Raw genomic sequence first — 22,559 nt, 5'->3', positions numbered from 1 at the left:
CCAACAAGTCGGAACTTGCATGGCTATGGTTTCAAAGCCAAACACACAGGCGCTATTAGCCTCCATCTGTGTTTGGTGTGTATATGTTCAACATTTTATGATTCATAACCTTTGAGCCATGCATATACAGTAGAGGTGGATAGCAATGCACCGATTCGTCGATTAATAATGATCCGTAAGCTACACGATGCGTGCGCCGCATCTCGTGTCTTTAGATTGGGAATTATTCTCCTTACATCACTCACACAGTGGACACACGCGAGCGTCTAGAGGACAGAGAGGGCAGCAAAAGAGAGGAGGCTGTGGAGTAAGATGTCTCACGTGTACAGGCGATGCAATTGCATCGCGGCCAGAGGGACTGCAGGGGCCACAGGGGCCCAAGTGCTGGGCTAAGAGAAGACATTGGACAGGAGGGTCCATTTCATGCATACACAGGGACCCATGCCAACCGTGCTGCATACACAGGGACCCATGCCAACCGTGCTGCGCCACTGGTCCCGCGTCCCATCACACATGACGGTGGCGCTGACTTAAATGGCTTCACGTGAGCCTTGCGGGCATTAGAGGCGGCTGCTCCATTCACCACGGTGTTAAAACTAATTCTTGAATCAAATCACAACCTTCAGGTTTCACATTAAATCGTTCAGCCGGATATATTTAGGTTGTCATCTGTTCCATTTTAGACCAATCCCATCGGTATTCCTCAGTCAGCCAATACAAATTGTGCAGTATCTAGTCGGAAAGTTCAACACAATACTGGTACCAGGTCTGGGCACAAATCAGTTCCTGTCACATGAATATAGATGAATATAGATGCCAATTTCCGGACTCTCTGGGTCAAACCCGGGTATATGGCAGCGCTGGGATGAATAGACATCCATCGTGGGCCCTCATTCTCGCGGTTTTCCAGAATAGTCCTGGCCCGCGGGCACCGCTCTTGGCAGCCTCGGATTTGTCTCCAAGGCCACAAAATTAATTAGAGATTCACACTGTGCCGCATGCGGAGGAACACACAGAGCCATTTGGCTACATATAAGCACTGTTATTTACATTTTCTCCGAATAGTTATACCAGGCCAACAAGTGTAACTGACTCGTTTACACTCTTGGTCAAGTTTATTTTGTTTAATTTCAAGTTGTGTTATTTGTTTTTTTTTGGAGGGGGGGTTACTGGGTGAGAACTCAGGAGGCCAGGATGAGCCTCATTTGCGAGAGTGACCTGTCACGTGTTTCTTTATGCACGGCGAATAGCGTGAGGTGGTGGTGAGATGGGGAGGAATGTTATTTCAGTGTTGTGACGTGACAGAAGGGTTGTGCTAAATTTTGCGGGAATGTTTTGCCGTGCCAGTGCAATGTTTGATGTGAGCTCTCGTTATTGGTAAAATCACACGTGACTGTACAGTCCATTGTGTCTATTTGCTGCTGGGTTATTTGGCCATACTTCACCTCACTGGTCAGTTCGACTTGGTGAAGGCTTGAACACGGAAGCTGGAGCGTAGTACACAACTGTGGATTTTAATGCACTGCCTTCTGCTGGCAACGTAAAAATGAATTGATTTACATGTGAGAGCGAAGGTTAAACACCACCATCGTTCCCTGTTCCGTTCTATCCAAGATGTGTTGAAAGATGACGTCTCTGTTCGCACAAAGAGAGGTCTGCACTGAACTTGGTTGATAAGAGACAATGAACATCTGTGTGGAGACGAGGAAAGTATCCCGGTCAAGCACAGCAAGCCAAACGATGCGTACGAGGAGAGGGTGACCTCCAGGCACTCTCCCACAGTGGAGGTGGAACGATTCACTTTCTACCCAGAGAATCAATTCTCGTGATTCAGGGCCTCCATTTGACGTCCGTGGCCTCCATTTACTAAGTATTTTTTTTTTAAATGTAAAACACGCTTTTATGAAATGTACCGTACTAGTAATGGCAGAGCTCAACGACTCCAGGAAGTGTCCCCGAAGCTCGCCATGACGTAAGGGGCAGTGGTGATACAGCCAACGTCAGTTGAGCGTGGACCATTAGACCCAAACCGAAACATAACATAAAAAATTATGTTTAAAAATATTTTTTAATTTTTTTTATGCTAGAATATAGTATTGTCATCAGTATGACATAAGTATACCAAGTTTGCAGTCGATGCGACATTGGGAAGTGGGTTATAATTGAGTTACAATAGTTGAGGATACGACAACAAGCGTGTGACATTGGAATCATTGAGAGTATTCTATATTAATAAAGAGCTCTACCAAGCATTAACCGTTATAAACCGTTTTCATGTGGAGTACCACAGTGATTACCCTGTAATTGGGTAATTTGTATGGGGTAAGGGTAAAAGGTAGGGTAAAGGTAGACTCGTTGCTTTTTACCTTACCTGCTAAAGGGTAAAAGGTAGGGTAGAGTGATTGTATTGTGGTAAGATAAAAGGTAGGGTAAAGGTAGGCTCGTTGTTTTTACCTTACCTTGCCGAGGCCTACGAGCATTCGACACTTTATGTGGCCTCATGGTGCAACAACAACAGCCGCCATTCGCCACTAAGTGGCGGAACGTCACCTCGGCGCCTGTGCCAGGCCATGTGCACCAGGGACGTGCGGTCAAGGGCGGCAGGGGAGGCAGAGCCTCACCTATCACACTCCAATGAAAATATCTGTTACGAGAAGTAAAAACATATATTAAGATTTTTCCACTGATCTGTGTTATAAATGTAATTTCTGTACGATTCCAATCATTTTTAGAGTCAAAATCGCCAAATTTGCGGAGATCCGCTACAAATACAGGAAGGGACGAGAGGTGAGGCAGCGACGAGCTCAGCCTCCCCTCTGATTGCGCAACCCCTCAGTAACTGGATGGAGCGCGGGCAATAAGCGCGTGCCTGTTACTATCTCTCTGTGTGTCACCAATGTAATGTTTGTAGACCCCTACATTTCATGTCCTCGCCTTCCATACTCCAGGTAACTTATTTCACGTATGTGTATAAAGATATTTTGGCTCGCTGGTCTCGTCATGAAACTGCAATGAAAAAGCACCAGGGGAGGCAGCTATCACATCTGCCTCACTGAGGCCACGCCCCCTGCGTGAGGCCATGCCCCCTCCGTGAGGCCACGCCCCCATCCGTGTGTGAATCTGGCTCTGACACTAGCCAGTGCCTCCCCAGCCATTGACCTCACCGCACGTCACTGGTGTGCACGTTGAGGCCACGTGAAGTGTCGATCGCCAGCTGGCAGGAGGTCACGGGGCAGACCCAGGTGCCATGGGTCGACTGACTGAGATTACTGGCAGATACACCACCGGTGACCCCTACTGTGCCAACTCGCTGTGATTTATCCGCCCGGCGCTCCGCTCGTTGTTATGAGCGTCGCTCCTCTTGCCCTCCGTTGTTGCTGGAGGGCGACTGCCTCCCAATTACCCAGTAGCAGCGTCCTTCACGAGCCTCCTCAAGCTGCACCCAGCCTGGCACAAGCACCGTGGTGATGTCACCACCGCATCGTGGCGAGCGGCGGTGGCCTTCGTCGTTGTTGTGGGCAGGCGCGCGCGCTGCGGTATCGGCTCGTCCGCAGCTGCCCCCTCTGCTGAATGGCGCTCTGCTCGCGCTGCCCCTGTGGCCACAGGCTGACACGTGACACTGTCCATCCGTGGCGAGCACTTTGAGCTTCATCTCTGTAGCCGCGGTCACCGGCGCGGGTGTAACGTTGCACTCTTCGGGCGGTTCTGTCGATTTGTATGATTCAGAGATCACGATTACATTCTTTAACATTACTGCTAAATATGACGGCCACTAGTGGTGGGATGAATCCATTATTTGAAATACACGAATCTAAAAACATTGATTCTTACACGCGATTTAATGCACTAATTTTCGGCTTAACAATCTATATTTGACCAATACTCATTACACCCTCGTGACTGGCTTAATGGCCTTTAATACCCTGCAGTGTGTACTTAGACTGTGGCTGGACATGCCCCCAGCATCGGTGTCAACACATTCCTGTGTACTCGGGTGTGAATGTGTACCTGCTGACAAAACAGCTCTGCTGTCCACAGGGACATCCAGGTGTGGATTACAGTGCCACTGTCGTCTTTTGTGCCCTCCGTGTTAACAAACCGACCGCTGTCCCGCGCATTGTTCACTTACAACGGAGAAACGTGGGATCTGAAACCCGACAACGATTGTTGAGCGTTGTCTAAAGCCTTTGGGTACATTTTTTTAAATTAGTTATTTAAGGATGTGTTTTAAAAAGACAAGCTGGTGATTACAGTATTAGAATAGCCATTGTGTTGTCTGCATAGTAAACATCTTTGTCATGTTTTTTGTAGACATGCAGCAGTGGTAGATCCAAGGGGTGGCGAGGGGTTAAACCCCCTACCACCCGGCCTTGAATCCCGAAAATTGCAATGTTGTTGATATTTCCATGCAGTGAAAGCACATTCAATGTTATTTTAGACTCATGTAGGGCCCTATTTACGAAGTTTCAGATTTCGGGACCGACCCCACCTCGTGAAGTTTCTAAATCTGCCTCTGATATACAAGGCAGTAATGTTCAAAATCACAATCTTTACGTATTTATCCTGGAGGAATCCGAGTTAGTTATTTGTCTGTAACAGTCGGCGATTAACACAACTGGCCAGACGGACACAACCACTCAGGGTGGCTTTGACGGAGGCCAGCAACATGCCAAGTCCTGGCACTGAGGTCACCTGACCTCCAGGCTCTAATCAGCAAGAGGGAGATTAAAGCAATTGGTTTTGATATGTTTGGGATTAGCACTCTAATTTTGGTAAAAGACGAAGGGATTTGCCAGGTGATGAGCTCATCTTGTTGTCTGGCCACCTGTCGCAGCCCACTGGGCGCTTTGCGAGAATGCCATGACATTTGTGAGAGGAGCGGCGCTTTCCCCGCTCGTGTTGAGCTTTTCGCGGCACGGTCTCCGGCATTCGGACATTTACACCCTTGATTGCGTTGAGTGAATTTACGTGAAGCCCGACATGGACGGTGAGCATTTTGAGGTGAGTTCGTGTGGCCGGTGCGTGCACGAGTGCGTGTCCCGTGCTGAATTATTCATCCACGCGCCGTTAGTACAGGCAGTGGGACCTGTCGGCTGGCTCGCATTCATATTGAATTTCCAGCACACAGACCCTGCCACGGTTCTACCGGTAAACATCACGTGCCATTGTCATATTTGCGCGTGTATGGCCCTTGTGCCAATCCACTGCTGAACGGGGGCCTCCCCACACAGTTCGGGTCGCGAGGAGTTGTTTAACTTTGCTTCACCGTGCTGGTCAGTGCGCGTTAGTGATTGTTGTAGCATAGTACTGTTCAATGCAAGCATAAATGTTTGTGCTCTGCTTTCCATGCAGTAGTCGCCCGCACCAAGTAATGACACCATTATGGTGACCACCCATCCCAGCACTCTCCAGGCTCCAGCACCTGATGAGATCAGACAGATCTCTGAAGGATCCCGGTGATTTGGTCATAGGCGTGTAATGTACTGTGTGTCGTGGCATGGCGGCGCGTGTTGTGTGTGGTGTGTTATTGTCATATGGATAGATGGAGCTACAGTGCTGTTGGCAGTATATGAGATTGTTTGTGAAAGATCTCAGTATCAGCACGGTGCATTTTCCAGGGCTTCGTCGTCATCTGTACAGGCTTACCTTGTGCACACCGCTGCCTTTATTCCGCCCATCTGTTGGTTTTCCTATTGTTTGTGTGAATGCACATTTAAAAGAGAATTGAATGACCGCGCTAGAGTTGTGTTTGACTTACTCGACATGAGCCACAGCTGTGGCTTGTGAAAGCACCCACGGCCGATGTTTCTCAGTATTTGTTACGGCACTGTGGTGTGGGAACGAGAAGCGGAATTCTCCATCGGGCTTCTCAGGTTCGAGCATGAATTCCGCTTTTTGTATTGGTGGCAGTTAGTGATTTAAGCTTGACCAATTCAGAATCAGAATATTTATTTATACTGGAGGAATCCGATGAGCTATGAAGATATTTTTCACAGATGTCCAGTTTACGTGGGGCAAAAGATCTCCCAAGGAAGTAAATAAGTAATTGTTCCACGTATAGACACTTATAAATGGAGTTGACCAAACATCTCAATATAGGACCACAGAGCTTGGATAAGCATTGGCGCCAGGTCTGGCTGCCTTCCTGCTTGACTGTAGTTTCCAGCGCCTCCGTGCGAACTCTACGAGTTACACTTTCTTGAGATAAAATTGCACGAAAAGCGCCACATAAAATTAAAATAGTAATTATTGTCATAAAATACAGTACAATCTTTGGATTATGTATTTTCGTCTAAGATGGCATTACATTACTTTATATGAATACCTCGCAAACCCCTGTAAATAAATTATTAATGCACAATACCACAATGGGATTCTAATTTGTAAAAGTGACCATGAGCGGTAGAACGCAGTGATGTAGGGAACAATTCTACTTTGGAAGTTTGAAAATGTGGTGTGAAATCTACAATGGTGTATACAAATCGTGGCAGTAATATAATCCTGCAATCTGTTATCACGTGTACTTGTGGTATTGCAGGTGGCAAAGTAAAGTTGACGGGGAATATAAAAAAGCCACAGTGAAGTGAGAGATTGGTGATGTTAAAGAAGAAGTTGAATGGAGGCATTAAATAACATTTGGCTGGTGTGGGTGTTGGTCTCCCCAACGATGAGAGAGGGGAGCAGTGGTATTCGTTTTGATAGAGGAAGCTGAAAGAGGAGGGTTGGGTTTTGCAATGAGTGGAGTGTTTGTTTTGTAAATGTTGGAAGATTGATAGACAGGTTCTCAGAGGTGGTCAGTTGGCATTGAGGGTGGAGATGACAGTGGGGATTGAGCAACGGTTACAATATTAGGCAACCCCCCTCTCCAGACGTACGTGCAAGTACCACGTGTCTAGCTCATTCATTTACCCAAACGTGGTTGTGATGCCCACGGAGGCCGATGCCCAGCGCAAAGACAAAGATCCCCCTTATAGCCTCAACAGACTGTTGGAGCAAGTGTTGTTAGCGAGCACCTATTAAGGTCAGAACGGCACCCGAGGTAACGAACTGTAAAATGGCATTCAATGTCCTCAATTGGGCTTACACATCGCCCCTACCACGAAAACGTGGCAGGACCCTGCTGACAAAACGAGTCTCGAGACGGAGCCTCTCCTGCGTAACAGGCGTCATCGTCATCTCGGCCCACATCAATTCCTGCCACCAGGACACTGCTGCCAATTAAAACCCGGACAAGGTGACAACTCTAGGCAGCATACAATCGCATCGAGCCCGTTGGCGTGGTGCGAAAATGACGCATCGGAATTGTCAGCGGGAATGCAGTCGATACCCCGCGGATCGCACCCCTGTACACTGCGGACACGTGCGGTGGTGGCGGTGGTGCCTGTCGTGCATGTACAGTTGTAATGCGGGATGGCTGGGAATGTTGGTGTCCATAGTAAAGCCGTGAGGACCCACGCGGCCACGGCTGTAGCAGCACACGCGCGAGTCGTTTGCGGCGTTCTCGGCGTGACCGGCGTGGCGGTGGCGTTCGCCGCTCCCAGTTGAGGCTGCAGTTCGAGCCCAGTAGGGCGCCCTGGTTAATACTGCGCAGCTGTATGCACCAATAAATACTACCCGCCATCTGCTTCACATTTGCCGAGGCGTTTACTAAGCATCGTATAAATGCAAATACATTAGAATGTACAGTGAGGGAAAAATGTATTTGATCCCCTGCTGATTTTGTACGTTTGCCCACTGACAAAGAAATGATCAGTCTATAATTTTAATGGAAGGTTTATTTGAATAGTGAGAGACAGAATAACAACAAAAAAATCCAGAAAAACGCATGTCAAAAATGTTATAAATTGATTTGCATTTTAATGAGGGAAATAAGTATTTGACCCCTCTGTATGAGAGGAGAGTTGCCAACCTGCACCGGAATTGGCAATAGTGTTCACTTGGCAGGGATTGGTTTATACGTTCTCACAGTATACAGAACAGTGTTGATAGACCTAGGCCTGGTTGAGAAACAATGACCGGGTTTGGTCTAAGTCGAAAATGCGGCAACCTTAGAAGGGGATAATGGCGACAAATCGCACGCACGCGTCTCAAATGCACAGCTTTTACAAAGCAATCGGTTGCAGGGTCAGAGGGTGAGGGGCGTGTGTGCGAGACTTGAGAAGGGTCAGGGTTAGGCTGTTGTGGTAAATGTGTGTTCCCAGACACGGCTAACATCAGTGTTCAGCGACATCCTAACCAGTTTTGAATCCCTGCAAGGTCGATCCAGCCTTAAATGTGCACCTGGTGTCTGGTATGGGGTGTGAACATCAGCACTGGGGAGACAAATGCACCAGGTGTGGTGTTGGCCATACCCACACCCGCTTGTGCATCGCTCCTCTCTCAACAGAACTTGCCCATGTCGTCTGTAAATCGACCTAGGGAGGCGTGTATGTGCGTGTGTGAGCGTGCGTGTGTGCGCTGCGCTATGAACCTGGCGACCCGGGTTCGATTCCCGCTCACGGCCAACACCATTGACGATTATCTGAACTGGTCCTGGGCCTGCCCTAGGTCGACTCAGCCTCAAATGAGTACATGGTGCAGTGTGTAAACATCGCCACTAGGGAGACAAAGGCGGCCGGGCGTGGTGCTGGCCACCAACCCCCACGTGTGCCGTGCCGGCTAACAGCACTTGCCCCAACAGTCTGTTATGACTATACTGGGGATCTTTGTGTGTGTTCAAGAGCGGGTGAGTGCGTATGTGGAAGTGGGAAATTTCATGAGAGACATGCACACACACTAGCGGCCCCTCATTTCTCGTTTTTTTTTACTTTTTGGCGTTAGTTATTGGGCAAAGCGATGATGATGATAAAGATGATGTGGAAGATTATAATCAACCAATAGCGTCCCTACATCCCCACGGATAAAATGAGTTTCAATACAGCAGTTATTTGAATGCCGATGCGCTCCAATCCACGTGGGCCTGGGTTGTATTCACAACCTTACTCTGTGGCATTTCTGGAGCCAATAGCAGTAGCCAAGTTTAGTAAATACCTGGCTGTGCCCACATTTCTCGCAGGTGCCGCGTTGCCCACGCGAAGCAAAGGAAGACGGTGCATCCCAAGTTCGGTGTATACAGAAACTCACACACGGTTGTTTTGTAAATGCAAATATATTGTGTGACTGTTTTGTGACTGACACCGACTGCATTGATTCACGCATGGCTGTGGAGGAGTGTTGGGCTGCACTGATTCACGCATGGCTGTGGAGGAGTGTTGGGCTGCACTGATTCACGCATGGCTGTGGAGGAGTGTTGGGCTGCATTGATTCACGCATGGCTGTGGACGAGTGTTGGGCTGTGTCTCTGTTAAGGTTGTCACCTGTCCGGGTTTGGTCCTGACAGTCTGGGAATATGGCATATCTGTGTTCGGGCGCCAGGACTTAATTTGTACTGAGATCTGGTGGTGTTGTGTTGAACTTTATCACAGAATACTGCATAGTTTTGATAGACCCAGATTGACTAAGAAATGTCCGAGTTTGCTCGGCTCTAGTGCATGTGGATGTTGTGTGACTGACACTCGCTGTAATAAAGCCCAGAGGTCGAGGAACGGAGGACTGCGGGAGCCGCAGAGTGAATGGCAGCCTGGAGTTGCCCCTCTTTCTTCACTGGGATTACCTTGCGCCGCTGTGGAGCCACGCAGAGGTCCGAGCTCAGCCATAGGAATCGCGATGCGTACCGCGAAGCGTCGGGGATCTGGGACAACTTGATGTCTCTCATACGTTTAGCGACGTTTGACCAGCTGGATAAATAATCACATTACTCCCTCCACATAAAACATATACATACATACTCTTTGGTTCTTTCGGTAAAGTCATGTATGGCGAAAAATAACATAAAAAGTTAATATATCACGACGTACATGGGCTGTGTGTCTCACTGGCGCGACCACCGTTGCGGTGATTCTCTTGCGTGGACGCGCTTGCCTCTCACAGCGCAGTTGGCAGCGCCGCAGCAGCTTGTGTTATATATAGACATGACATTAACTTGCTAATCTCTCTGCCTAATATCTCCCATCAACATAGTGCTAATCTCCCATTAACACTGCTGCTGTGCGCATATGCGGGGACGGTACTCTTATGCAGCGACGGAAGCTCATTTCATACTAATCTCTCTCCCTATCTCTCTCGCTAATCTCCCCCATGAGCACACTGACGTGCTTGCGTGCGGAGATGGAATTCCATTCCAGCTCGGACCCCGCCTGCCTGCCCTTCGCCACATATATAACCTCTTGTTGTTGTAACAGCTCTCTCGCTGTGTCCTTCTTGATCCAGCAGTTGTAACAGCTCTCTCGCTGTGTTCTTCTTGATTCAGCAGTTGTTGTGACAGCTCTCTCGCTGTGTTCTTCTTAATCCAGCAGTTGTTGTAACAGCTCTCTTGATGTGTTCTTCCTGGTTCAGCAGTTGTTGTAACAGCTCTCTCGCTGTGTTCTTCTTGATCCAGCAGTTGTTGTAACAGCTCTCTCGCTGTGTTCTTCTTGATCCAGCAGTTGTTGTAACAGCTCTCTTGCTGTGTTCTTCTTGATCCAGCAGTTGTTGTAACAGCTCTCTCGCTGTGTTCTTCCTGATCCAGCAGTTGTTGTAACAGCTCTCTCGCTGTGTTCTTCCTGATCCAGCAGTTGTTGTAACAGCTGTCTCGCTGTGTTCTTCTTGATCCAGCAGTTGTAGCAGCTCTCTCGCTGTGTTCTTCTTGATCCAGCAGTTGTTGTAACAGCTCTCTCGCTGTGTTCTACTTGATCCAGCAGTTGTTGTAACAGCTCTCTCGCTGTGTTCTTCTTGATCCAGCAGTTGTTGTAACAGCTCTCTCGCTGTGTTCTTCTTGATCCAGCAGTTGTTGTAGCAGCTCTCTCGCTGTGTTCTTCCTGGTTCAGCAGTTGTTGTGACAGCTCCCTCGCTGTGTTCTTCCTGATCCAGCAGTTGTTGTAACAGCTCTCTCGCTGTGTTCTTCTTGATCCAGAAGTTGTTGTAACAGCTCTCTCGCTGTGTTCTTCTTGATCCAGCAGTTGTTGTAACAGCTCCCTCGCTGTGTTCTTCTTGATCCAGCAGTTGTTGTAACAGCTCTCTCGGTGTGTTCTTCCTGATCCAGCAGTTGTTGCGACAGCTCTCTCGCTGTGTTCTTCTTGATCCAGCAGTTGTTGTAACAGCTCTCTCGCTGTGTTCTTCCTGATCCAGCAGTTGTTGTAACAGCTCTCTCGCTGTGTTCTTCTTGATACAGCAGTTGTAGCAGCTCTCTCGCTGTGTTCTTCTTGATCCAGCAGTTGCTGTAACAGCTCTCTCGCTGTGTTCTACTTGATCCATCAGTTGTTGTAACAGCTCTCTCGCTGTGTTCTTCTTGATCCAGCAGTTGTTGTAACAGCTCTCTCGCTGTGTTCTTCTTGATCCAGCAGTTGTTGTAGCAGCTCTCTCGCTGTGTTCTTCCTGGTTCAGCAGTTGTTGTGACAGCTCCCTCGCTGTGTTCTTCTTGATCCAGCAGTTGTTGTAACAGCTCTCTCGCTGTGTTCTTCCTGATCCAGCAGTTGTTGTAACAGCTCTCTCGCTGTGTTCTTCTTGATCCAGCAGTTGTTGTAACAGCTCTCTCTCTCTCGCTGTGTTCTTACTGATCCAGCAGTTGTTGTAACAGCTCTCTCGCTGTGTTCTTCTTGATCCAGCAGTTGTTGTAACAGCTCTCTTGCTGTGTTCTTCTTGATCCAGAAGTTGTTGTAACAGCTCTCTCGCTGTGTTCTTCTTGATCCAGCAGTTGTTGTAACAGCTCCCTCGCTGTGTTCTTCTTGATCCAGCAGTTGTTGTAACAGCTCTCTCGCTGTGTTCTTCTTGATCCAGCAGTTGTTGTAACAGTTCTCTCTCGCTGTGTTCTTCTTGATCCAGCAGTTGTTGTAGCAGCTCTCTCGCTGTGTTCTTCTTGATCCAGCAGTTGTTGTAACAGCTCTCTCGCTGTGTTCTTCCTGATCCAGCAGTTGTTGTAACAGCTCTCTTGCTGTGTTCTTCTTGATCCGGCAGTTGTAGCAGCTCTCTCGCTGTGTTCTTCTTGATCTAGCAGTTGTTGTAACAGCTCTCTCGCTGTGTTCTTCTTGATCCAGCAGTTGTTGTAACAGCTCTCTCTCTCTCTCGCTGTGTTCTTCTTGATCCAGCAGTTGTTGTAGCAGCTCTCTCGCTGTGTTCTTCCTGATCCAGCAGTTGTTGTAACAGCTCTCTCGCTGTGTTCTTCTTGATCCCGCAGTTGTTGTAGCAGCTCTCTCGCTGTGTTCTTCTTGATCCAGCAGTTGTTGTAGCAGCTCTCTCGCTGTGTTCTTCCTGGTTCAGCAGTTGTTGTGACAGCTCCCTCGCTGTGTTCTTCTTGATCCAGCAGTTGTTGTAACAGCTCTCTCGCTGTGTTCTTCCTGATCCAGCAGTTGTTGTAACAGCTCTCTCGCTGTGTTCTTCTTGATCCAGCAGTTGTTGTAACAGCTCTCTCTCTCTCGCTGTGTTCTTACTGATCCAGCAGTTGTTGTAACAGCTCTCTCGCTGTGTTCTTCTTGATCCAGCAGTTGTTGTAACAGCTCTCTTGCTGTGTTCTTCTTGATCCAGAAGTTGTTGTAACAGCTCTCTCGCTGTGTTCTTCTTGATCCAGCAGTTGTTGTAACAGCTCCCTCGCTGTGTTCTTCTTGATCCAGCAGTTGTTGTAACAGCTCTCTCGCTGTGTTCTTCTTGATCCAGCAGTTGTTGTAACAGTTCTCTCTCGCTGTGTTCTTCTTGATCCAGCAGTTGTTGTAGCAGCTCTCTCGCTGTGTTCTTCTTGATCCAGCAGTTGTTGTAACAGCTCTCTCGCTGTGTTCTTCCTGATCCAGCAGTTGTTGTAACAGCTCTCTTGCTGTGTTCTTCTTGATCCGGCAGTTGTAGCAGCTCTCTCGCTGTGTTCTTCTTGATCTAGCAGTTGTTGTAACAGCTCTCTCGCTGTGTTCTTCTTGATCCAGCAGTTGTTGTAACAGCTCTCTCTCTCTCTCGCTGTGTTCTTCTTGATCCAGCAGTTGTTGTAGCAGCTCTCTCGCTGTGTTCTTCCTGATCCAGCAGTTGTTGTAACAGCTCTCTCGCTGTGTTCTTCTTGATCCCGCAGTTGTTGTAGCAGCTCTCTCGCTGTGTTCTTCTTGATCCAGCAGTTGTTGTAACAGCTCTCTCTCTCGCTGTGTTCTTACTGATCCAGCAGTTGTTGTAACAGCTCTCTCGCTGTGTTCTTCTTGATCCAGCAGTTGTTGTAACAGCTCTCTCTCGCTGTGTTCTTCTTGATCCAGCAGTTGTTGTAACAGCTCTCTCTCTCGCTGTGTTCTTCCTGGTTCAGGGGTTCCACTGCTGGATTCTTTTTTTCTTCCTGAGGACGACCGCTTGTGTTGCGATCGAAACGTCGTCATATATTTTTTATTTTATTTTTCTACTACGTGATTTTACCGAAAGAACCAAAGAGTATGGATTCCTGCAGTCACGAAAGCTTCAAATCAGGAAAAAATATACAAATACAGTATTTTTTACACAAACCATTAGCCACATCAGCAGCATTGGTTCAAAACAAGAAAACTTTGGGCCAGTTTTAGCAAACAATGTTTCATCAGCAGAGTGATTTTCTTACATGGATTCACTGCTTGGACAATCTGAATCTCAATGCTGTTGAACATTTAATTCCAGCCTATCTAGGCTATATTTTGTTCATATTTACTGACATGTGTTCATACTTTCTATTGGAAAACATTTTTACTGCTATTTCATCCATTGTAAGAGGCTATCTATGGTATTTGACATTTCGCTAGTGTTGTGTCACCTGCGCCAACATTTCCCTTTGCATCTCAGGTTTCCCTTGACACAGAAGGGCATGGCTCTAGTGAGCTCTCACCTGGATACACAAATGCATACATGCCCATCGACTTGCCCATTTTCAATTTTTATACAATTTTACATGCGATAGTAAAACATTACATGAACTCCCTCTCATCTGAAGTTGTTTCAATTCCAATTAATGTTCTCTCGTAGGTACGCCACGGGTCCTTTTTCATAATTGTTGAGATACAATGTTATTCATTATCTCACTACTTTGGATACAAGTTTGGTGTGGTTCACATACTCGACCCGTAACTGGAGTTGGAGTCCCAGGGACGGCTAGCATCAGTGGCGAGTACGATCTGAACCTTCAGCGACTCGCACCGACCTTGACTGACCGGCGTGGGGAGGCCCTCATCCAGCAGTGGATTAACACAGGGCTGTACATTACTAAGTATTATTAATACGGTGAGTGTTCGATCGTATTCGGTGTTATACATTGGGGGACAAAAGCGCAGACCTGGTAGCAGTTCAGAGGGGCCGTTCACGCGAGCCGAGAGAAGCTCAGAGGTGTTCAGCCAAGCTGGCAGCTGGCTCAGCGGGACAGCGAGAGACTCGCGAGTGGAAGGTTGTGAGTTAGTTCATTTTTAGTTCCATTCATTTGGTATAGCCCTGTGAGCCATTCGGCTCTTGAATCGGGTGCAACCGCAACAAACAAAAAACAAAAACATGAACAAGAAAACATCTTAAAGTGATTATGTGACTGTGCAAACAGAAAATCCAGGAAAAAAAACATCAAAATATTTCTGAAATAGCACCGTACACCAACGCTGTCTTCAAAAATCCCAGTGGGATGCAACTCAAACAACAACAACCACAATACAACTAAGATTAAGGCCATCAGTCTAACTCCGTACTACAATAAACAAAAACATGGCCAAACCACAAAAACGTTTTCGAAATCACCAAAATAAAAGCCATAAATGCAATGTAACAGTGATCATAGGGACTGTGACCGAATTTTTTACAATAAACTATATAAATAACATGTAACACCAAACCCTAGAGCCATATTTTAGGCCACTGAATAGCAGTGGCAGCTAGGGGTGTACAACTCCTCTAGAGCAGTTCTGAGTGAAGATCTCATAGGTCGTGATTCAAGTTGCAGTTTATTGGCAATAGCATTCCAGACCCTGGGGGCATCAATAGCAAAGGCCCTTCCTCCGGTTTTTGTATGGCAATAAGGAATGTGAAGCTGGTAAATGAGCGAAGACCTGAGGTCAAATTTGTTCTTTGAAACAGAGAGGAGATCCAGCAGGTAGTCTGCGGATTTTTTTGTAAGTACATCTTGAATAAATTAGATCTGGTGCACAAGCCGTCGAACATTAAGAGATGTTAAGTTTGACCCAATGTAGAGATCACAATGGTGAGTCCTATATGGGCAGTTCAATGCAAATCTTAAGGCCGAGTGATAGATGGAATCTAGTTTAAGTCCTGGTTGAGGGTTAACGCTGCGCATTAACCTTCCAGGGTCGATAAAACTAGTACTGCTTTGCGGTGAAGCCAACGGCCAGTTGCCATCTGGATATACTCGTCCCCGCCACATGCATGTGGAATTTCCCATCACTGGCTCTGCAGGTGCAGTAAATGGGAGGTAAGCAGGGAATCGCTTTGAGTGTTGAATCGGAGTGGATGATGGCAGCACCGGTCGCACACGGGGAGTGGCGCTGGCTGCTGCCCGCCACGCTCCATTGGCCACAGCGACGTGGAGGGAGCAGCAGGAGGAGGAGGAGGAGCGTGGCGACTCCTCATGCACGGCGCGGCTGAGTCACAGAGCCAGAGCCACGCTGACGCTGAGAGCACGGGGGACCGGGCACTGCACCCACAGCAGGCTTCACCCGAGGTACGGACGGACCCCGCCGTTCCAGCTACGTGGTGTCTCCTGTGCGTGCTTCACACAGGGCGAGTTGCGTGGTGTAACAGCTGACGTGCTTTGGAAGTTGTTCTTGTTGTGGCTCGTCGTCGAGTGGCCCTGACCTCAGGTGGCGCTGCTGTTGTTGGTTTATTACTTCGTGTGGTTTCCTGTGGCCAACAAGTGGAATAATTGCGAGCATTAAGTTTTAGTTTGATTGTTTAACCAGATAAGAGAGCATTCGGAGCTCACCTAGTTAAACAAAGTAACTAACGTGGTTAAACAAAGTAACTCACCTGGTTAAACAAAGTAACTCACCTGGTTAATCCGATCGCTCAGTTCTATTGATCAAAAGCGGTTGCTGTTGCTGTTTTAGAGTGTATATCCCAATACTGTACTGTAATAATTATGTATACTTCTATAATGATGATGCGGTGATGGTTGGCAAGAGATTTTGTAACAATCCGTATGCACGCAGAGAACAAAAGGCCCGCCCTGGCGGTAGCGGGTACAGTCACAAACAATCGGGTTCGCCATGCCCTGATTGTTAAGTGGCGATGGCTGTGTGTGTGTGTGAGAGTTTGCGTCCCCTGCGCGGCACGGGCTAAATAAGAGGTGCGCTCATGTGGTACCGAAGGATGTGGAGCTCGGTGGACTTGCCGATGACCGGTACCAGCAGTGTCAAAATCGTCCTGTGTGGAGGAGGTTCGTAAAGGACGCTGCTTGCGAGTTGAAGGCAGTCGTCGCCTTACAGGACGAGCGGAGGGCAGAGGAGCGGCGTTCACAAACGAGCGGAGCGCCGGGCCGCTAACCCTGGGGAGCACGGTTGGTGCGTCTGCCATTCATCTCGGTCAACCTGTGGCGCCTTGGTCTGTTCCCTGACCTGCCAGCGGGCAGTCGACACGTAACGTGGCGTCAATGCACCTGGCATGGAAGAGCGGTGTTTGTTGTTGTTATTCCCTATTCAATTAAACCGATTATGGCATATTCATAGGTGTGGGGAGCGGTGGTGCTCTGGTTAGCGTAGTTTGAACTTCCGCTCACGATCAACATCATTGACCAATATCTGAACCGGCCCTGGGCCTCCCGTAGGTCGACTCAGCCTTAACTTAGTACCCGGTACTGTGTAAACATCGTGACTCGGGGACAAAGGCGGCCGGGCGTGGTGCTGGCCACCAAACCCCTTGAGTGCTTTGGCGGCCTTCATAGGTGCTCGCTAACAGCACTTGCCCCAAAAGTGTGTCGAGGCGTTTGTATGTTCTCTGTTTTACAGAGTGAGCTTGGTACGTTCTCCCTATGTTCTGCATGGATTTTCTCCAGGTTCTATAGTTTCTTCCCAGAGCTAAAATAAAGGTAATTGGTTTTGGCCAAACATCCCAATGTAGCAGAGCTTTCATGTATTCTTCTAAGATCGGACAGGGTGACAAGGTAGAGAACGGAAGAGTTCGGGGCGCCAAAGTGGCGAGATGTTAACTACATCGCCGGTATACAGGAGACCACCGCGTGTTTGATCCCGACCCTGACGCCTGCTGCTGTTTATTTGGAGTTTTCACATCTCTCCCCGTGGTCGCGTGGATTTCTATTTTGGCCCCAGGTTTTCCCATCACATTTGATTATCGTATTTGGCTGCTGCAAATGTACACATGATAAGCCACTTCGTTGAGCTATCATTTGAAAAAAGAGCTAAATAGCTCAGTGGGCCTTACCTGGTCAAATTAAAAATATAGTTTAGTTTTGACCAGTTGGCAGTCGTCGCTGTAGCTGCAGAGTTCATGTTCGTTGCGTTTCTGTTGTACTTGAGAGCAGGTCCGCCGAGCTCACAAACTACAGCGGTAGAGTAAATTGCCAACAAAGACAAAGCTCCCCCGAAAATCCGTTCACAGACTGTTGGGACAAGTGCTGTTTAGGAGCACTTTTTAAGGTCAGCCCTGCACACGAGGGAGTGGGGGGGGGCATGGCCACGCTCAGCCGCCTTTGTCTCTCCCCAGTGCTGATGATTACTCACCAAATCAGCTGTTAATGTTTAAGGCTGAGTTGACTTTGGGGAGACCGAGGACAGGTTTCGATATTCTCCACTGTTATTGGTCGTCAGTGGGTATTGAACCTGGGTCGCCGGTAGCGCAGTGGGGTCACCACTGCTCCACCGCTCTTGCCAACGCAGTTGCACGCACACTCGGCACGCACACTCGGCACGCACACTCGGCGTGTTTCACAACCTGCGGGGCTGCGATCCGCATGCAGGGCGAGTGAGGGGGCGTGGAGTGGTGAGTATGGTGACATAAGTGTGGCGTGAGTGAGTGGTGAGTATATGGAGTGAGTGTGGCGTGAGTGAGTGGGGTATGTGGAGTGAGTGGGGTGTATGGAGTGAGTGTGGAGTGAGTGGGCGTGGAGTGGTGAGTGTGGAGTGAGTGGTGAGTATATGGAGTGAGTGTGGAGTGAGTGGGGTATGTGGAGTGAGTGTGGAGTGAGTGGGGTATGTGGAGTGAGTGTGGAGTGAGTGGGGTATGTAGAGTGAGTGTGGAGTGAGTGGGGTGTGTGGAGTGAGTGTGGAGTGAGTGAGTGGAGTGTGTGGAGTGAGTGAGTGGGGTGTGTGGAGTGAGTGAGTGGTGAGTATATGGAGTAAGTGGTGAGTGAGTGAGTGAGGTATGTGGAGTGAGTGTGGAGTGAGTGAGTGGGGTGTGTGGAGTGAGTGGGGTGTGTGGAGTGAGTGGGGTGTGTGGAGTGAGTGGGGTGTGTAGGGTGAGTGTGGAGTGAGTGAGTGGGGTGTGTGGAGTGAATGGGGTGTGTGAAGTGAGTGGTGAGTATGGAGTGAGTGGTGAGTAAGTGGGGTGTGTGGAGTGAGTGTGGAGTGAGTGGGGTGTGTGGAGTGAGTGGTGAGTAAGTGGTGAGTATGGAGTGAGTGGTGAGTATGGAGTGAGTGGTGAGTGCGTGGGGTTTGTGGAGTGAGTGGTGAGTATGGAGTGAGTGGTGAGTGAGTGGGGTGTGTGGAGTGAGTGGTGAGTGGTGAGTGAGTGATGAGTATGGGGTGTGTGAAGTGAGTGGTGAGTATGGAGTGAGTGGTGAGTGAGTGGGGTATGTGGAGTGAGTGGTGAGTGAGTGGTTGTGTGGAGTGAGTGGTGAGTATGGGGGTGTGTGAAGTGAGTGGTGAGTTTGGAGTGAGTGGTGAGTATGGCGTGAGTGGTGAGTGAGTGGTGAGTATGGAGTGAGTGGTGAGTGAGTGGTGAGTATGGAGTGAGTGGTGAGTGAGTGGTGAGTGTGGAGTGAGTGGTGAGTGATGAGTGAGTGGTGAGTATGGAGTGAGTGGTGAGTGAGTGGGGTTTGTGGAGTGAGTGGTGAGTGGGGTGAGTGAGTGGTGAGTATGTGGTGAGTGGTGAGTGAGTGGGGTGTGTGGAGTGAGTGGTGAGTAAGTGGTGAGTATGGAGTGAGTGGTGAGTGAGTGGTGAGTATGGAGTGAGTGGTGAGTGAGTGGGGTGAGTGGTGAGTGAGTGGGGTGAGTGGTGAGTGAGTGGGGTGTGTGGAGTGAGTGGTGAGTGAGTGGTGAGTATGGAGTGAGTGGTGAGTGAGTGGGGTGAGTGGTGAGTGGGGTGTGTGGAGTGAGTGGTGAGTGGGGTGTGTGGAGTGAGTGGTGAGTGAGTGGGGTGTGTGGAGTGAGTGGTGAGTGAGTGGGGTGTGTTGAGTGAGTGGTGAGTGAGTGGGGTGTGTGGAGTGAGTGGTGAGTGAGTGGTGAGTGAGTGGTGAGTGAGTGGTGAGTATGGAGTGAGTGGTGAGTGAGTGGGGTGTGTTGAGTGAGTGGTGAGTGAGTGGGGTGTGTGGAGTGAGTGGTGAGTGAGTGGGGTGTGTGGAGTGAGTGGGGTGTGTGGAGTGAGTGGGGTGTGTGGAGTGAGTGGTGAGTGAGTGGTGAGTATTGAGTGAGTGGTGAGTGAGTGAGGTGTGTGAAGTGAGTGGTAAGTGAGTGGGGTGTGTGGAGTGAGTGATGAGTGAGTGGGGTGAGTGAGTGGTGAGTATGGAGTGAGTGGTGAGTGAGTGGGGTGTGTGAAGTGAGTGGTGAGTGAGTGGTGAGTGAGTGGGGTGTGTGAAGTGAGTGGTGAGTGAGTGGGGTGTGTGGAGTGAGTGGTGAGTGAGTGGTGAGTATGGAGTGAGTGGTGAGTGAGTGGGGTGTGTGGCTCATAACCGCTCTCGCTGTCGGGGGCAGCTCTGCACTTATTTGGTTTCGCCGATGGGGATCAGGTGAGGAGGGGAGCCATTGTGAGCCCTGGGGACGCCGCTCGTGCGTGAAGCTGCCTCCCACGCTGCCTCGACAACGTTATCCATTTCATCACTCGCGGCAGCAGCAGTCATGGTCGATCCACTGCTGGTGGATGAAGGCCACCGCCATCTCCCACGATTTTGCGATGCAGAAATGTACCCAGCCACCTGCACACGCGCTGATTTCATCGCTCCATCTCTGTGGGTGGACGTGCTCTTGGACATGTCCCATTCCTTGGCTGTCACTCGCGTTGTTATATTTGACCACAGCCCATCGTAGCCATGATGTGTCTAAGTCAGACTATCCAACCACTGTTGAATTCCCACAAGCGTGGGCTCATTTTTCAATCCTGGACAAGTGATGTGCTGAGTTTGCACTCCACACAGTCTTAGCTCGCAACTCTGTTCGCTGCATTGCTGATCACCTGATAACGCTACACTTTGTAGTTTGCACAGCAGGGTATTATGTTTTATCGTTTCGTGGTGGAAAAACAATGTTCCAAGAGATAACTTCAACATTGTAAACTACGGAGAACACGACACGTTTTACAGCATCCCCGTGTGACGTAAGAAGTGATCTCAATGTATTCTCGCTGTTGTGATTTGAGTGGCATAAAAAATAATCGTGGCAATCATTAACCCAGGAGAGCTCACGGAGTCAAAAGACTCTTTTCGGGAGAGTCCTGCATTTGGAAGTTCGGCCAATTTCTCTCACGAGACTTTGGCGATCGTGTGGGAGGAGGAGGATACCGGAGAAACCGGAGAAAACCCAGCGCGTGTCGCTCCACACGAGTGGGAGACACCCGGCACCACCGCCTCCAACACCTGGCAAACCCTGGCGCTCACCCATCCAAGTACTAACCAGGCGAGCCGAAAAGTCCAGGATCGTCCGCTCCAGGATGTCGTGTGCCCCATGCACTGTGCCCCTTGCGTTGTGAGCGGCGACCGGGGTTGTAACTGGAGCGATGTAAAGTGATAATCTCCCTCCACCCGATAAACTGGTTTATTCTGTAATCCTTCCCTGGTTCTCACTCCGGGAACCCCTGAGCCGTGGGCCGGGTGAGGTGTGAGTTACCTGCCTCGCACTCGCTTGCATGGTGGAGCTCGCCTCTCCCCGTGCGCTACTGGTTTAAGTTTCGCGATTGGAAGCTGCTCGCATTTACTTTTGCACATTTTCCGCATGCGGAGCAGCAGCAGCCGCCACTCCATAAACTGGCCCTGGCTACTGCAGGTGGCTGTGGCGGCTCACAGAGCGGCGAGTTGTTGGGCTCAGAGCGGCCACACCAAAATTAATAACAGAAAGATCGTTGATTTATCTTTGTTCACTTAGTTTGACTTATTCCAGAACCGAGAAATACAATTGTTGTTTTAATCTACTGTCAGTGCACTCTGTGCAGGGATTTGGAAAGGTGCAGCCTAAGTGTGGAGATAAAGATATTTAGTCGGTGACTTCAGATGTAGTCCTGTCACCCTCATATTCTTGAGCCGTTCTGACTAAGGGTGGTGCTACTGCTGTCTGGGAGGGTTGTAAATGAAAATGTTTTCATCCCTTCACAAGACAGCAAAAGCACAATTCTACTATCCAAACCAGTCCATATGTCCAATTTGAATATATAGTAACTTTGAAAATGAGAACCAAAATTCTTGTAATGAGTTAATTTTTAATTGCTGTGCACTACATGTCATAAACAACACCTTTATTGGGTACTAGCGGTAAGTACCCGGCGTTGCCCGGGCGAAAAAGGCAGACACACACATGGACTTACATGCAGACATCGACCCACACACATAGAAACCCATCGACTTACACGCAGACAAACACATATGGACTCGCACACACAGACATGGACTTTAGAGACACACAAGCAGTTACACACACAAATCGACTGACACACACACGTACACTTATACACACATATCGACTCACACATACATACATAGACTCAAGAACAACAACCGCCATTCGCCACTAAGTGGCATTGACGTCACCACGACGCTTGTGGCAGGCTATGTGCACCTTGAGGCCACGTGAAGTGTCAAACGCCCGCTGGCAGGAGGTCACGAGGCAGACCCAGGTGGCACGGGTCGACTGACTGAGATGACTGGCTGATGCACCACCTGTGCCCTCTACCGTGCTAACTTGCTGTGCTTTAGCCATCCGGCGCTCCGCTCGTTGTTGTGAGCATCGCTCTTCCGCCCTCCGTTGTTGTTGGAGGGCGACTGCCTCCCACTGGCCAGTAGCATCCTTCACGAGCCTCCTCCACAGACGCCGATCTTGACACCGCTGGTACCAGTCATCGGCAAGTCCACTCAGCTCCACTTCCTCCTGTTTCACATCACTCCATCTCTTCTCTAGCCTGTGCCGCGCCCATTTAGCCCCCTCGATCCGGAGGAACAAAAGGTGTTTAGGCATGCGGTGGCTGGGCATGCGGGCTACATGACCCAGCCAACGCAGACTTACCTGCCGTAGGAGGTCACCAATGGGACTTTGTCCAGATCTTTCAAGGATTTGTGAGCTCATCACACAATCCAGCCTGGTTAAACCCAGGATGGATCATACCAACCGGCCAGACTACAAGCCTGCTTA

The 22,559-nt window shown here is 49.2% G+C and overlaps 1 protein-coding gene across 6 annotated transcripts in view; it reads left to right on the top strand.

Moving 5' to 3' along the window:
* The window catches only part of LOC116948784 (uncharacterized), a 37,493-nt gene that overhangs the window by 3,487 nt on the left and 11,447 nt on the right, over positions 1–22,559 (top strand). For 2 of the 6 annotated variants that reach the window (XM_076071783.1, XM_032965868.2), the window contains exon 1: positions 15,511–15,718. The exons of 1 other annotated variant lie outside the window; for it this stretch is intronic. In XM_076071783.1, the coding sequence (XP_075927898.1) occupies positions 15,626–15,718 (93 nt within the window). In that variant the 5' untranslated portion in view covers positions 15,511–15,625. Of the gene's footprint in view, positions 1–4,836; positions 5,002–15,510; positions 15,719–15,875; positions 16,557–22,559 lie in introns of those variants that run through there. 3 more of the 6 variants (XM_032965870.2, XM_032965869.2, XM_032965872.2) reach the window with 3 other exon arrangements.

Source organism: Petromyzon marinus, chromosome 35, assembly GCF_048934315.1.
Source record: "Petromyzon marinus isolate PM22_M1 ecotype Great Lakes invasive population chromosome 35, UKy_Petmar_22M1.pri1.0, whole genome shotgun sequence".
NCBI lineage: Eukaryota > Metazoa > Chordata > Hyperoartia > Petromyzontiformes > Petromyzontidae > Petromyzon > Petromyzon marinus.
This window is presented reverse-complemented; position numbering and strand designations above follow the sequence as displayed.